Source organism: Abrus precatorius, unplaced genomic scaffold (assembly GCF_003935025.1).
Source record: "Abrus precatorius isolate BTA unplaced genomic scaffold, Abrus_2018 Scaffold9, whole genome shotgun sequence".
In the NCBI taxonomy this organism is placed as follows: domain Eukaryota; kingdom Viridiplantae; phylum Streptophyta; class Magnoliopsida; order Fabales; family Fabaceae; genus Abrus; species Abrus precatorius.
In genome coordinates, this window is record NW_020874439.1 from 24,525,234 (window position 1) to 24,539,493 (window position 14,260).

The window sequence follows — 14,260 nt, forward strand, 5'->3', positions numbered from 1 at the left end:
AAAGGAGTATTAGGAGCATATTTACTGACCTAAAATTAACAAATATCCAAGTCATCGTTGTAACTTTGGCCATAATCTATTGTGAGGGCCAAAATATAACATTCTCCAGAACTGTATATTCGCATTGCATGCATAGAAATTTCGTTGTGTATAGAATGTGGAATTTTATCAGCTAAACGGCCAACCACATGGCGTGAGTAAATTTATTAAGTGCATAGTTATGAAGATTTCGTTTCTCCAAAATCTCATCCTTTCTGGAAGGCAAAGTCAAATTGCCCGGCGCTAGCAATTCCCTCACATCTTATCGGTTGCAGTGTCCCTGCCACGATGCCACCACCAACCTTAGTAGAGCATAATATAAGAAAACCGAAAGTATAAGAATTATTCCTTGGCTCACGTATTACAAAATTTTTGTAAGCAGCTGCATCATAATAAGCACCTCCACAGAAGATAAATGTTTTGGACAGCAATTTTGCACAAAATGGATATTAATTAGTTTTCAGAGCTATTAATGATTTACATATATTTTTTAAAATGCTTAATTTGTAAAATGCTCGTGAAAGTTAAATATTGCTTTGGCGCCACTATGGACTCAATTACTCACAGCATGCAATGCCTGAGCAAACTTCTAGGATTAACAAGAGTGAAAAGCTAAAAGAAAAAGAACAAAAAAACGACTGTTCTCTCTAAATTTGTTTTATCCATACACATGCTTTTCAATTTCTCACGTGCCTCATTTCACTTCAACAAAGTGCAACACGCCTTAGAAATTAAAACATAAAATAGTAAACTACAAGTCAAAAGGTAAAGGATTTGTCTTCCTTTCCTGGATTGAAATGTTAAGAGGTAAAGGGAAAACGTAAGGCATGAATTTGTGAAATGTTGGAAAATACTAAAAGTCAAAGACCTAGGGAGTGTCAATTACCATGAAATAATGAAAAAAACAATCATTTGAGCTATAGATAGATATGTACTAGAACACATGTATACAGATTTATATAACAACTTCAATTAAGAAATGGAACTGGTGATCTCATCAAGGTGCTGGTCCATGATGTCAGAAACAGCATCCAGAAATGTCGCTTCACTTGTGCCAGGAAGAACAGAATCCAGAGCTGCTTTTACAATGCCCTCAATCACAGATTCCTTGTTCAAGGATTCCCTGCACATAAGGCTTCCAATGGCAAAAGGGGTCATGCCTCTCACAACTCCCTTCTTTAGAAGCATGGTTGAGATCTGAAGAGTGCGTGCGCATTCAACTGGCAGATCCCATCCATGAAACTTCAGAAGGGAAATATCTTCATCAGCATCCAGTGACTTTATATAGTGAATGATCTCTGGAGAGTATGGCTGGCGAGCTTGAGGCCAATAAAGCCATTCAAAGGTACAATCTTCAAACTGTTGGAACATCAAAAACCCATCAAATGACCAAAGTTTAAACAAGATCAACGGAAAATATCAGGAGTCTATAAAAAATAGAAACTTCTGAAAAAGCATGTTGTCATTGTCATTAAGGTAGTGATATGCTATGATTGAGATTCCATTATTTCACCCCACCCCAAAAAAACATTCTAAAAAGAGCTCCTGCCAATAAACCTTTTGTAAGTTATAAATGAAATTCAATTAAAAATCACATCAAGAGCTGCAGACTTCTGCAATCTGTACATAAAATAGGGTTTCATTAACTTCAATCTTTAGGATTGAGTTTAAGCATCAATAAATAGAAAGTTTTTATGGAAAAAGAAGACATTTATTATATTAAGTTATAAAAGTATAACAAACACTTCTCTTGTCAATAAAATTTTACTATTATTAATTGTTTATCTTTAATACTAAGTGCTGAGGTTAACATTTTTCATAAAACATCTACCTCCCAAAGCAAGCAGGAGAAAACCAAAGTTTTTACACTTCACATCAATAGAAAAGTAAAGTACCATCACATGCATTAAAAGAAAACACATCATCAACAAAATTATAGAGAACAACTGAACAACAAAAATAAAAAATAAGGTGCTTACACTGGTAGGCAAGCAGTATCCATGATCAATTGGAATCAAAACAGCCTGGCCATTTTCCTCCTCTTTCCCAATCAAAATATTTCCGGCATGCCTATCTGCATTTGCTAGTCTAATGTCCAGCACAGTAATTTTATGCACTTCCTTCACTGGGAAAGCCCCAGGACCCATATCCTCACAACTTCCATTATTCTCCATGAACATTTGCAAGGAGCCAATCTTAGCATTTAAGTCCCCTGGATGATTAAATCCTTTATGCAAGCACTTAACCATAACAGTTGGGGGAACCCCAGCAAAGCCCTTCTCATCACCAAATAATGATCGGCGTCCACTCATTGGATGGTCCAAAATATAAGCTGCAACTTCCCTGAATGCTCCTTGACCAACTCTTGTACCCTTCTTTAAACCTTCACCATCTAATGACAAAGGCAAACCTCTAGGGTTATTCACAGCCATTGGCTCTTCATCAATGGGCTTAAAAACAGATATATACTTTTGCCCTGTTGAATCAAGCATAAAGTAAGCTCCTCCTGTACCCTCTGCAGATCTGATTGGATAATTTCCATTATCTAGCCCTTCATATGTAGAGTTTATCATATCCCAAATCTCTGAAGCTAATTCAATTTTCGGGTTAACAATAACTGGCTCCAAAAGAAGATCTCTATCCAAAGCCTTCCTACGCACAATTGGCTCAAAGGTCCCATACTCCCTTTTCGTATCTTGTTTACCAACATCATATATTCTCCTGTTATTATTTTCACTAACATCATAACTTTTTGTATCATTCAACTCTTTTACCACAACGGACAACTCATCTTGTCCTGTCCTAACTTCAGCATATCTCATTCTAACAAAAAGATGAATCACTGCATCATTATATTTGCTGCAGATATCATCAATAAGCCTCTGATCCTCAAGCTGCTCCCCATTACACACAACTTCCTGCTGTTCAGGATCAGCAAACCGCTTCTCCTTTTTCGCAATCTGTTGCTTAACATATCCAACATCTCTGCATCTTTCCACCTGAAAAGTAAACTCCTTCCCACAAGAAGTCCTCACACTGATAGTCTGAAGATCTGACAGTCTGATTACCAAATGCAAAACATTTCCTTCCGTAACCCCATAGTCCTTCAGTAGAGAATTGCTCCGTGCTAACTCCCGGCCATCACAAACCAACTTTTGTTTGTTTGTCAATGAAGGAAGCCCCTCAGCCCTTTGGATTTTGAGTTTTACCGACTCAATGGTATCGCAGGGAAGAACACGCATCGGAGTCAAAGATCCCGAATAGGATAGATATATGAAAATGAACTCATCATCCAAAGACAAGTGCAGTGGGGTATAGAATCCATTTGGAGACAACAATAGCTCCTTTGGAACAGGACTAAGGGTGGTGACACCAGCAGATGACATTTTCAATGTTGATCAGGAAATGAAAAGGCAACAAAGCTTGAGGCTTTGACTTAAGCCTGAACCCTAACTCCTACTAGCAATTTTCACAACAACACAGCCATAGATTTGTACAATTACAGCTACCTGGGAGTGATGAAACACCAACCCAGATGACTAAACAAGCTCAAAAACGAAACTTGGAACAAAACACGCACAACAAGGAACAATTTTTCGATAGAAATGATGAAAAATTCCAGACCCAAGCCCTAATTTCCCATCATTTCCTCAGTAAGCCCAGAATCAAACCAACCCAGCACCCAAAATATTTCTAATTCGGATCAAATCACAAAAGGGTCAGAATGAATTGCGAAAAAACCCAAAGTAGAAAGCAAATTCTTACCCCGGAAGCAGAAAGTCTGAAGCTTTGGCACCAGTAATAGGAAATAACGAAATGGGGATTTTGTTATTCGAGTCGAAGGAAGAAGAGTTCTGAATTCAACATTCGAAAAACAAGGAAGGTAAAGGTTGTTATTATTGACTCTGACCCAAAAAGAGAAACACAAACGGGAGAGAGAAAATAATGGATTGTGTAGTAAGATAGACGCGCGTAGCCGCCTGTTATAGTATACGTAGCACTACTAGTATACATCTTTGACGAAACAAACGTGGAAACGAGTGTTCATAATGTATACCGTACACCTATACGTAGAGAGAGAGAGAGTGTGCTAATTTTTTTTCGTCTTTTTGTCCTTTTCTTTCGGAAATAAACTGTGATTATTCCCATTAACGTGGAAGAAGCCGTTACGTTACAGAATCGAGTGCGCTCCGTCTCACTACAACCATTGAACAATGTAATGGCTTTTTTAATGTTAGCAATGACAGTGACATCATTTTCACCGTTTGAACTTTTAACATCTTCCGTATATCATGTCGCTTACGCTTTAAAAGGGAAATAAATTTTGTGTCCTTTACATCTCACTGCTCACTTTTATATTTGAAATATTTTTTAAAATGAATGTAACATTATTATATAATAGTGTATAACTAAATAATAATATATACATTTTTTACATTATTATTATATTTAAATTAAATTTTATAAAAAATAAAAAAATTATATATATTAACTTTAAGTTGTTTAAATAATAAAATTATATTTAAACTGGTCGTGACACTAAACATGATGTTTAATGAACAAATGTTTACTAAATATTAAATGAATTTAGTTCATTTTAATCTTTAAATTTAGGTTTAAATATCATAAGGTGGTAAACATTTATTGAAAATAATATATTTATTCTATTAAATTATAGAAGTATAATAAATATTTGTTTTTTAATAAATTATTGTTAGTAAATGTTTAAATTTAACTGTTAAGACTGCAACTAATAATTTTTATATTAAATAATTATGATGCAAAAACTGTGCTTAAGTATACGTAGTTAAGAAATAAATCACATTTAATGATTAATTAATAATGCTAAAGCTTTGATATATTTTCTTATGCATCTTTTTAATAATTTTATTATTATTCTATAAATTAAATATTAAATATAAAATGCATATATTTATTATCTTAAAAACATTAAATATTTCTATTTAATAATTAAAATATTTATAAATATAAAGTAAGAAAATTTAAAATCATTTATAATTTTTTTTTGTTTTTATGGGTAAAAATAATTAAATTAAAAAGTATTATTTTTTATTATATGCTTTTTATACATGATAAAAAAAATTAATATAATTAAGGAAATGAATTCTCTTTCATGTTATAAAGAACATGCACTCTCATTCCAATATCGTGATTCTGTCGTAAAAGGAAATTGTCTTAACTTAATATATTAGTAGAAGAGTGTTAGAATATGTATTTTTCTAACATACTATTTTTAATTATCAAAATTTATTAAAAAATATAAAAGTACTAGAGAATTATTAAACTAAATATAAAAAAACTGAAACTTACCTATTTTATGATTTTAAATAATTTTTATTCAATAATTAAAAATATTAGAAATAAACTTTAAATTTAAAGATTTGAGACAATATATGGTTTTAAAATTTAGTCAAACTGGGAGGGAACTTAATTAATGTATAATGTATTAAGTATCATTGAAAAATATTTTTCTTACCGTAATCTCTTCTTTATTTAAACATTTAACTTCTTCATCATCATTTAACATAACTTCTTTCTATTGTAATTTTTCGTTTTAAGTTTCAGTTGCTATTATTTTCAATTTTACTACTATTGTATTTCTTCTATTTAATTTTATAAATTTATCTTTACACATTAAAATTTGTTCGTCCTTCGAAATATCTACCCCACTCCTATGTATTAAATTATAAATACATTAAACTAGTCTATTATTCTATAAAAATAACATATATTTTATTTTATTTTTAAATATTTTAAATTATTTGTGGACATATGCTTTAAATCTAAATACAAATTTTTAAATTTCACTTATTTATTTGTGATTTAAAATTTTATTTATATTTTAAATCTAAAATACCCGTTTAATATCTAATACTCACCAATACCCTTTAACTTACAGAAAAAAAAATCACGCAACTTGATCGATTTTATAATGCCCGACAAAATAACAAAAAAGGTTTTTTACACTTCATATATAATCGTTAGACATAAAATACAAACATGACAATTTTTTACTCGTTAAATATATAAATTAATAATAAAATAAATTAAACGAATAGCAAGCATGAAAAGAAATTATTTAAAAATACACAGTAATCAATTGAATTTCGTTTGAATTAACAAGCTGTGTTAAAAATTTTATAAACATAAATTTTAAAAAAATTAATAGCAGTAAAATAATCATAAATGCACATATTAAAAGACTGCGGAAGGAAGAAGGGGCAAAACGGTGAATAGGCATATAACAGAAAGTAGCATAGGAATCTTTCAAAACGAACATTTGGAAAGTTTGTTCAACAGTTTCTTCTTCATTTGGCGGTTCAATCATCTTTCTCTCTTACAAGCTCCGAGTTAACTCACTCTTCTCCTACAATGGAGAATCTGATTCAGTTGGTCAACAAATTACAGAGAGCGTGCACTGCTCTCGGCGATCACGGCGAGGAGAGCGCCTTGCCTACTCTCTGGGACGCCCTTCCTTCCATCGCCGTCGTCGGAGGACAGGTCTCTCTCTCTCTCGCTCGATTCGAATAGCTTAAGGATATATATCTCATTCATCATCATCATTATTATTAATCGTAATTATTATTTTTATTTTAATTTACGCGATCGTTCTTCTACTGTGATGTTTTTTATTTAGCATTTTCCGTTTTAGAAATTGAAATTCAGCCTTTCTTAGTTCCTTCCTGTTCAATTAAATTCTGCATTTGTTCGGGCAAATCAATGTTCATTCGTCGTGAAGTGTTTTTATCAATCGTGTCATCTTTTCATGAGTCATCTTTACGTGTTTTTATCAATATGATAATCTCATTGGCAATTTCTAATTTATTATGGAAAATTTTCTAGAACGCAAAAAAAAAAAAAAAAAAAGGGTAAGTAGATAGCTAAGTAGTGATACTGGTGCGATGCCTCTGTTCAAGTGAAACCTCTACCAAGGACTATTTGTATTTGGATTTTGTTAGCAACCGGTTTTTCTATCATTGATTATTTAAGGTACTATAATTTAACTGCATGAATAAGCAGTAGAATGGATTAGTGTCTTAATTAATTGCTAGAGATGAAGGGTTTATAAAGCTTATTTTTCATTCTGTTATTATTTTTTGTGAACGTTTCAATTTTGAAATTGATTCATAAGTTGTAGATTAATTCTTCAATTATTATCATTTAATTCAAACTGATCCAATCGCTTAGGAATTTTCTTCTTTATTGATCAGTTGCTTATTGTATCTTGTGATCCATTAAATGTAACATTGTTAGATTAAAGCCCCTGTACTCTTCTTCGTATATGGCATAGACGGTGCAAAGAAAGAAGATTAAAATCTATGTTTCTTCAAAGATAATAGCTGATTAGTTTTTCTTATTAACTTTGATGTTTCCATTTTTTTTTTCTAGTTCTCAGAAATATACACAGTTTAAATTTATCCGTTATTTTAAAACTTTGCAGAGCTCTGGAAAATCTTCAGTATTAGAGAGTGTTGTGGGAAAGGACTTTTTACCTCGTGGATCTGGTAATTTAGTCTGTTAATAGTGTATATTTAGTCATGTGCACCTTATGATTGTTTTTCTCGCTCTCTCTCCTTGATGATTTTCTGTATAATTGAACCATTATTTTATGCAGGGATTGTCACGCGGCGTCCTCTTGTTTTGCAACTTCATAGGATTGATGAAGGGAGAGAATATGCTGAATTCATGCACCTTCCAAGGAAGAAATTTACTGATTTTGGTATTCTGTTAAATAAAACATTTCACGCACATATAGTAGAAGTTAGCAAGTAGCTTTATCTCGATTTCTTTTAGTTGGTTATGATGATTTGTAGAAGCGTGTTAACTTTATTTTTTTGGGGGGAGGGGGGGGGGGTGGTTTATCAAATTTTGTTTATGAAGACCTCAATAAGTTTGTGTTAACTAGTTATTTTGTTGTTGTTATGACCTTTATGCTGTTGTTTCTCATGTGGGTACATATTTTGTCTGTTCTGTAGCTGCTGTTAGGCAGGAGATCTCTGATGAGACTGATAGAGAAACAGGTCGCTCCAAGGGTATTTCATCCGTTCCCATCCATCTGAGTATCTACTCCCCTCATGGTGAGATATAAATATTAGCAATTAAATATTATTTTATTTATCATCAATATTGTGAGAACGAAGAACATGCATAATGCAATTATTTTAGGTTTGAAATAATCAGTTGATTGTCTGTTTCCTATTGCCATCGCATTGACTATTGCTATATTTATCAATGTTTGTTTGCTTGTAGAATACAAAACACAATAATCATTTTGTTCTACTTTAGCACTTCATGAATGCGCATCAATTTTCTCTTTGTTATTTTTGGACTCAAAAACATGGAGCAATTTGGTTTTTCTCATCAAAGAATTTACATATCGATGACTGTCAGTACCACTCTCTTTTAAAACTGGAGTTGGATATCAATTACTATTGTTTGCTTCCACAATTAGCTATGAGTTACTTTTAAATTGTCAATATTTTGAGAGTATAAAATTATTTTACCTGGTTACATGGAGCTTCTTTTGCGTGATAGGATTCAATTAAGGTATGAGATTTGAATCTCACATTAAGAGTATGAGACACTAAAAAAATAAAGTTTATAAGGCCTAAGACTAACTACAATGACTAACTCCTGTGGTGTGATTATCTCAAGGTTCTTATTAATGAAATTGATAGAAATTGGTTTAGATATATATTGAAGAGAGATTATCTTTATTGATAAAAATTATAGTACAATCTAGGTATTCGAGGGACGACGTCCTCTCCCAATGTCCAAAGACCCCAACCCTCTCACAAATGACAAGATCCCCTCTCTCAACCTCTCTTCTTATTTATAAGCAATCTGCCATAATTCTTCTGTCAGCCAACCGACTAAGAAATATAAAAAACTAACTCTCTACACACTAATTATACCTCTAACTAACTATGTGTTACCTATCAATCTATCATAGTGCTTGTTACTCTTTTTTCTTTATTCAGATTTTATTATTCAGGCACCCATTTCATGCATTGAATTTGTTGACTTGGCAGTTGTCAATCTGACACTGGTTGATCTTCCGGGACTTACTAAAGTCGCTGTTGGTGAGTTTCTAAGATTGACTTTTTGCTAGCCAGTCAAAGTTAAAATTAAATTTCCCAGCACAATTACATTATAAATACTAAGAGTAATGACATAATGTTGCCCGGGATATTGCAGAGGGTCAACCGGATAGCATTGTGCAAGACATTGAGAATATGGTTCGGGCCTTTATTGAAAAGGTAAGTATTCTTATATACAATGAAATTCAATCTATTAACGTGCATGGGTACAGGAAAGATTTTAATGCATATGGGAACATTTATTTGTTATAAGGAAAGAGAATTTAATTGCAATCTTTGAAGGACTGTATTTAAACATCAATTTAATACTCAGAACTCTATATTTAATTTAAGCCATCCATCCAGATGCCGAGCTCCTCTCACTCTAATAATAGATAAATGCTTCTCCATTATTTATTTATTTAGATACGCTTGAGCTCCAGTGGTGCAAGCTAAACTTCCTGAGCATGCTATTGAAAGTAATACTAAAATTTATTACCTATCGCAGCCGAATTGCATCATTTTGGCAATATCTCCTGCCAATCAAGACCTTGCTACCTCAGATGCAATTAAGATTTCCCGCGAAGTTGATCCTAAAGGTAAGATACTCAACAATTTTTTTGTGATAAAGCATTGTTATTGGTAGCAATGTGTTATTTGAAGTTAGCTGTATTAAGTAATTTTAATAAAATAGCTGAAGCTGAATGAGAGTGTGAAAGATGTTGAAAATAAAAACCTAGAAGGTTCATAACATCTACTGTAAATCACAGTATTTAGCTGATTGATTATGTCTCGTGTTCGGCATCTTAGTTCAATAAATTCTAATCTTTGTACAGAACGTCAATTACAAATTTCCTTGACAAAGAATGGTTAGGATTAGAATAGGTAATCAACTTTGTTGAATACCAAATTATCTGAATGAGATTCTATGTAGTTATAGGTTCAGATACATAGCAAGTATTAAAGTTCATGGGTGTATCTTTTTTGTCATGGTTTGGAGCAATAACTTATGATCAGATGCTTAGACTGGTTGATGTCTTTTGAGAGATACAGTAGCTTAGTTTCTTCTTGAAGTTTCTACGGTTGCCTTCTTACTGAGCATCAGATTTTTTAACGTTTTATTCTCACTTTCGTGCCACTTGATTGTCAGTGTCTCAATGTTATTTGACCTTTATATAAGTAGACAGCTCAAAGAACTTATACGAGAAACTGGCAAGATGATTAGATCACCATGTGGCTGAAGATCACTTGTTTATGAAAATTGTTTTAATTTTCAGGGGAAAGGACATTCGGAGTTTTGACAAAGATTGATCTTATGGACAAGGGTACTGATGCAGCTGATGTAAGCATTCTCTTGCCCTTCTCAATACAGAAATGACAGGCTATAGTGCAAGGTTTGCCTCGGGAAAAACTCTTTCCTTCCTGGTGTCCTTTGACCAAGAATTCAGCATGGGAGGAGTAATTTTGTTGTTTCAGAAAACTAAGATTACAGTATAAAATTAGGATTACGATTATGCGGTAGAGAAGTGTCACTTGAGTAATCATCATTTGGTAAAGGCATTGTTTCCTTTATGTTGGATACTTGGATATCTACCCAGTGGAATGGAGGATGGGGATATATCTCGCGCAAATTTAGTGTAACTATTATGTTTTGGTTTATATTTACTTTTACATGTCTCAACACTGGAGATGAAACTTAAGAACCGCCCAAGCAACCGTTTTCTCGAAGTTGAGATTTCCATTTTTCTATTTTACTTTCTTTTTTCTTTCTTAAGCTTTAAATTACTGGAATCAAATTTGTGAAGTTCATAACGTGGCTTCCTTTGTCTCCTGTTCCCTTCTCTAGATCCTTGAAGGGAAAGCATATAAGCTAAATTTCCCGTGGATTGGTGTAGTTAATCGCTCCCAAGCTGATATCAACAAAAATGTTGATATGATCGCTGCTCGGCGTAGAGAGAACGAATATTTTGCTAATACCCCGGAATATAAACATCTTGCTAGCAGAATGGGCTCTGTGCATCTCGGAAAGGTGCTATCTAAGGTATGCTGAATTGTGATCCTATTAGGAGGTAATACTTGAAATTTCTATTGACGCATTGACTCTGAAGGCTCCGGTGTTTGTTTCAAAATTGCTGGGTTATTTTCCTTTTTTTTAATGTGATATACGTTTAAATTTTCAGCATTTGGAAACTGTCATCAAGTCTCGGATCCCAGGCCTACAATCACTCATTAACAAGACTATCATTGAATTGGAGACAGAATTAAACCGTATTGGGAAACCTATTGCTGCTGATACCGGAGTAAGCCACTTCCATCCCACCCCTATCAACATTAGATATTATGGATTTCTAATTTATAATCCCTCAACCCCCGCCCAACACACACACACACACACACCACGCATTCGGATTTACAAGCGCACGAATAATGAATGTTCTTCATCCATTTGCAGGGGAAGTTGTACATGGTAATGGAAATATGTCGAACTTTTGATCAGATATTTAAAGATCATCTTGATGGCATGTATGCCCTTATTTCCATGTTATTTAGTCTATACAGCGCATTACATTACATGTAAATCTATCATATCTGACAATCCAATTTAATCTTGCAAATGATTGAATGTCTACAGACGGCCTGGTGGTGAGAAAATTTACCAAGTATTTGACAATCAATTCCCAGCAGCTCTGAAACGGCTGCACTTTGACAAACATTTATCAATGGACAACGTGCGGAAACTAATAACTGAAGCAGATGGGTATCAACCTCATCTTATCGCTCCTGAGCAAGGATACCGCCGTCTTATTGAATCTTGCTTGGTATCAGTTAGGGGTCCTGCTGAAGCAGCAGTTGATGCGGTATATATTTATATACAAAAATAAAAAATACTTTGCCATCAGTTGCGATTCATAACATGTTCTTTTAAATAAATTAAGAGTATTAATAATGAGAAAATTGTAGCTGACTTCTTTCTTCGTGTGTTTTCGACATGAGTAACCGAAACACCAGATTGACATCGGCATTACTTACCCAAGGAAAATTTGTATTTTATTTCTTTCCTTGCCCTGGAAACGTCCCTGAAATTTTTTAGCCTGGACTACTTTTTTAAGGAGAAGATGAAATCAAATTTGGAAAATTGAGTAGAATTTATTTGTCTTAAGAGTTATGCACCTAATACCTTACTTTTATAATGTTTTCAGGTTCATGGGATTTTGAAGGATTTGATTCAGAAGTCTATGAGTGAGACAATGGCAAGTAGCAGATTGATTATTTTATCTTTTATGTATATAGTTTTCAACAATCAACATGTTAAGCTTAAAGTTGGTATATTTTTTTCTAGTGTCTTAACGGTTGCAGTTTTCTGTCGATTGTAGGAATTAAAGCAGTATCCCACCTTGAAAGTAGAACTCGGAAGTGCAGCAGTCGATTCGTTGGAGAGGATGAGAGAAGAAAGTAAGAAAGCAACTCTGCTGCTGGTAGACATGGAGTGTGGCTATTTGACTGTTGAATTTTTTCGCAAACTTCCCCAGGACGCAGAGAAGGGTGGAAATCCAACGCACTCACTTTTTGACAGATATAATGATGCTTATCTTCGTCGAATTGGTAAGCAACTCAAATGCCTGAGATTTGTTAATTGAACCTTGAATTTTTATTTTTTTTACAAAAACTTTTATTCCCAGGGTCCTAATAATCCATATAACGAAGGGCCTAAAGGAGCCCATTAGCCACATATAGTTGTCTTCAACATATATTACATTAACCCAACACTTGTTCATGAAGTTGGAGGTATTGTTTTCATTTTTCCTTTACTGAGATTCCTAAAATATAAACAGCTACCACTGTCTTGTCCTATGTGAACATGGTATGTGGGAGTCTCAGGCATACCATTCCCAAGTCCGTAGTTTATTGTCAAGTGCGTGAGGCTAAGCGCAGCTTACTTGATCATTTCTTCACAGAATTGGGGAAAAAGGAGGTGAATTTTCCATATTGTTTTCCTCAATGAATGCAATAGGCATCTCTGATGAAAATGAATTAATCTTACTTTTGCATGATCTGCATATGGTTTTTCCAGGGAAAACAACTTGCTTCACTACTGAATGAAGACCCAGCAATCATGCAGCGCCGAACCTCACTTGCAAAGAGGCTAGAGCTATACAGAAGTGCACAAACAGAAATTGAAGCAGTTGCATGGGACAAGTAGAAAGCACCAGTGCTAGTTCTCAGTGTTTGAACTTTTTATGAGGGCCATTTTTTTTCTTCATTATCCGATTCTGTAAACATTGAGAAAGAGTATAATTTTTGACACGGATCGGTGAAGTCATTTTCATCTTTCCATTGATAGACTCATGCTCGTGGGCTTTGTTGTTCTTGCTGATGTAATTCAATTGTATTCATTTGTTTCTATCACTTTAATAAATTTATCATAATTCATATGTACTTAGCAATTGCTAACGCGATACGCGATAAGAATACTGCACCATATGAATATACCACCATTTAACATTTTTTAAAAATAAGGCAACAAAATTAGGGTATATTATGTAAAAAGAATAATATACATTAGAAACTAAAATAGATTGTTCATAGTATAAAATAAAAAAGAATAATGAATATTGAAAAATAATAAGAAGAAGAATTTTGTGGATAATTAAGTAATATGAAAAAAAAAATTAAGAAATGGAGGTGCGGAGAATCGAACTCCGTTCGCATGCGAAGTGAGCGCTCTACAATATGAGCTACACCCCCAATTGATGTTAGTTACCCTTATCCGATGAAACATTTCGACCACCCACCCCTCTTAACTGTAAGAATAATTATTGCCTGGCATTTATATTTTGAGTGTAGGGTGAGTGGAAGAAAGAGAGAGATATAGAAAGAAAAAAAAAAATTATAATTGGTTATGTAATAGAAAGAGAGAGAGAAATAAAATAAAAAAGTAAATATATAAATATATACAAATGTCAATACTAGTCTTTAAGATTGAATCTGTTTTTTTCTCATGATTTTTATTTGTTTTTTAAACTTAAAGCCTAAAAATTAAGATTAACAAAACTCATGAATAAAATAGAAATAATTAAAAAAAAGTTTGTTGAACACCTAAAAGGAGATACCTTTAGATA

At 33.2% G+C, this 14,260-nt stretch overlaps 2 protein-coding genes across 6 annotated transcripts; one reads left to right on the top strand and one right to left on the bottom strand.

Annotated features, from left to right (window-relative positions):
- Positions 1-659: 659 nt before the first annotated feature.
- On the bottom strand, positions 660-4,022 carry LOC113849907 (phosphatidylinositol 4-kinase gamma 4-like). Of its 3 annotated transcripts, none has more exons than XM_027480148.1 (3): positions 3,805-4,022; positions 2,019-3,548; positions 660-1,398 (listed from the first exon to the last, which is right to left on the bottom strand). In XM_027480148.1, the coding sequence occupies exons 2-3, from the start codon at positions 3,423-3,425 to the stop codon at positions 1,012-1,014; spliced, it is 1,794 nt and encodes a 597-aa protein (XP_027335949.1). In that variant the 5' UTR covers positions 3,426-3,548; positions 3,805-4,022; the 3' UTR covers positions 660-1,011. The 3 variants fall into 3 exon arrangements, with proteins under 3 accessions (XP_027335949.1, XP_027335951.1, XP_027335950.1); XM_027480150.1 differs by having other exon boundaries at positions 2,019-2,660; positions 2,820-4,022; XM_027480149.1 differs by having other exon boundaries at positions 2,019-2,687; positions 2,781-4,022.
- Positions 4,023-6,432: 2,410 nt separating this feature from the next.
- LOC113849908 (dynamin-related protein 5A-like) lies at positions 6,433-13,341 on the top strand. Of its 3 annotated transcripts, none has more exons than XM_027480151.1 (16): positions 6,433-6,561; positions 7,502-7,565; positions 7,676-7,780; positions 8,037-8,138; positions 9,093-9,143; positions 9,259-9,320; positions 9,649-9,739; positions 10,418-10,482; positions 10,987-11,181; positions 11,321-11,440; positions 11,593-11,663; positions 11,773-11,998; positions 12,341-12,391; positions 12,515-12,743; positions 12,974-13,113; positions 13,213-13,341. In XM_027480151.1, exons 1-16 carry the CDS (start codon positions 6,433-6,435, stop codon positions 13,339-13,341), a joined length of 1,830 nt encoding a protein of 609 aa, XP_027335952.1. The 3 variants fall into 3 exon arrangements, with proteins under 3 accessions (XP_027335952.1, XP_027335953.1, XP_027335954.1); XM_027480152.1 differs by having other exon boundaries at positions 12,359-12,391; XM_027480153.1 differs by lacking the exon at positions 9,093-9,143.
- The last annotated feature ends 919 nt before the right edge of the window (positions 13,342-14,260 follow it).

Excerpts from the sequence above, each read along its gene's own strand:
- LOC113849907 (XM_027480148.1), bottom strand. The coding sequence starts at position 3,425 with ATGTCATCTGCTGGTGTCACCACCCTTAGTCCTGTTCCAAAGGAGCTA. Across the intron at positions 1,399-2,018 it reads GATACTGCTTGCCTACCAGT|TTTGAAGATTGTACCTTTGA; the intron begins GTAAGCACCTTA and ends ATGTTCCAACAG.
- LOC113849908 (XM_027480151.1), top strand. The coding sequence starts at position 6,433 with ATGGAGAATCTGATTCAGTTGGTCAACAAATTACAGAGAGCGTGCACT. Across the intron at positions 7,781-8,036 it reads GAAGAAATTTACTGATTTTG|CTGCTGTTAGGCAGGAGATC; the intron begins GTATTCTGTTAA and ends TCTGTTCTGTAG. Across the intron at positions 12,744-12,973 it reads TGCTTATCTTCGTCGAATTG|CTACCACTGTCTTGTCCTAT; the intron begins GTAAGCAACTCA and ends AAATATAAACAG.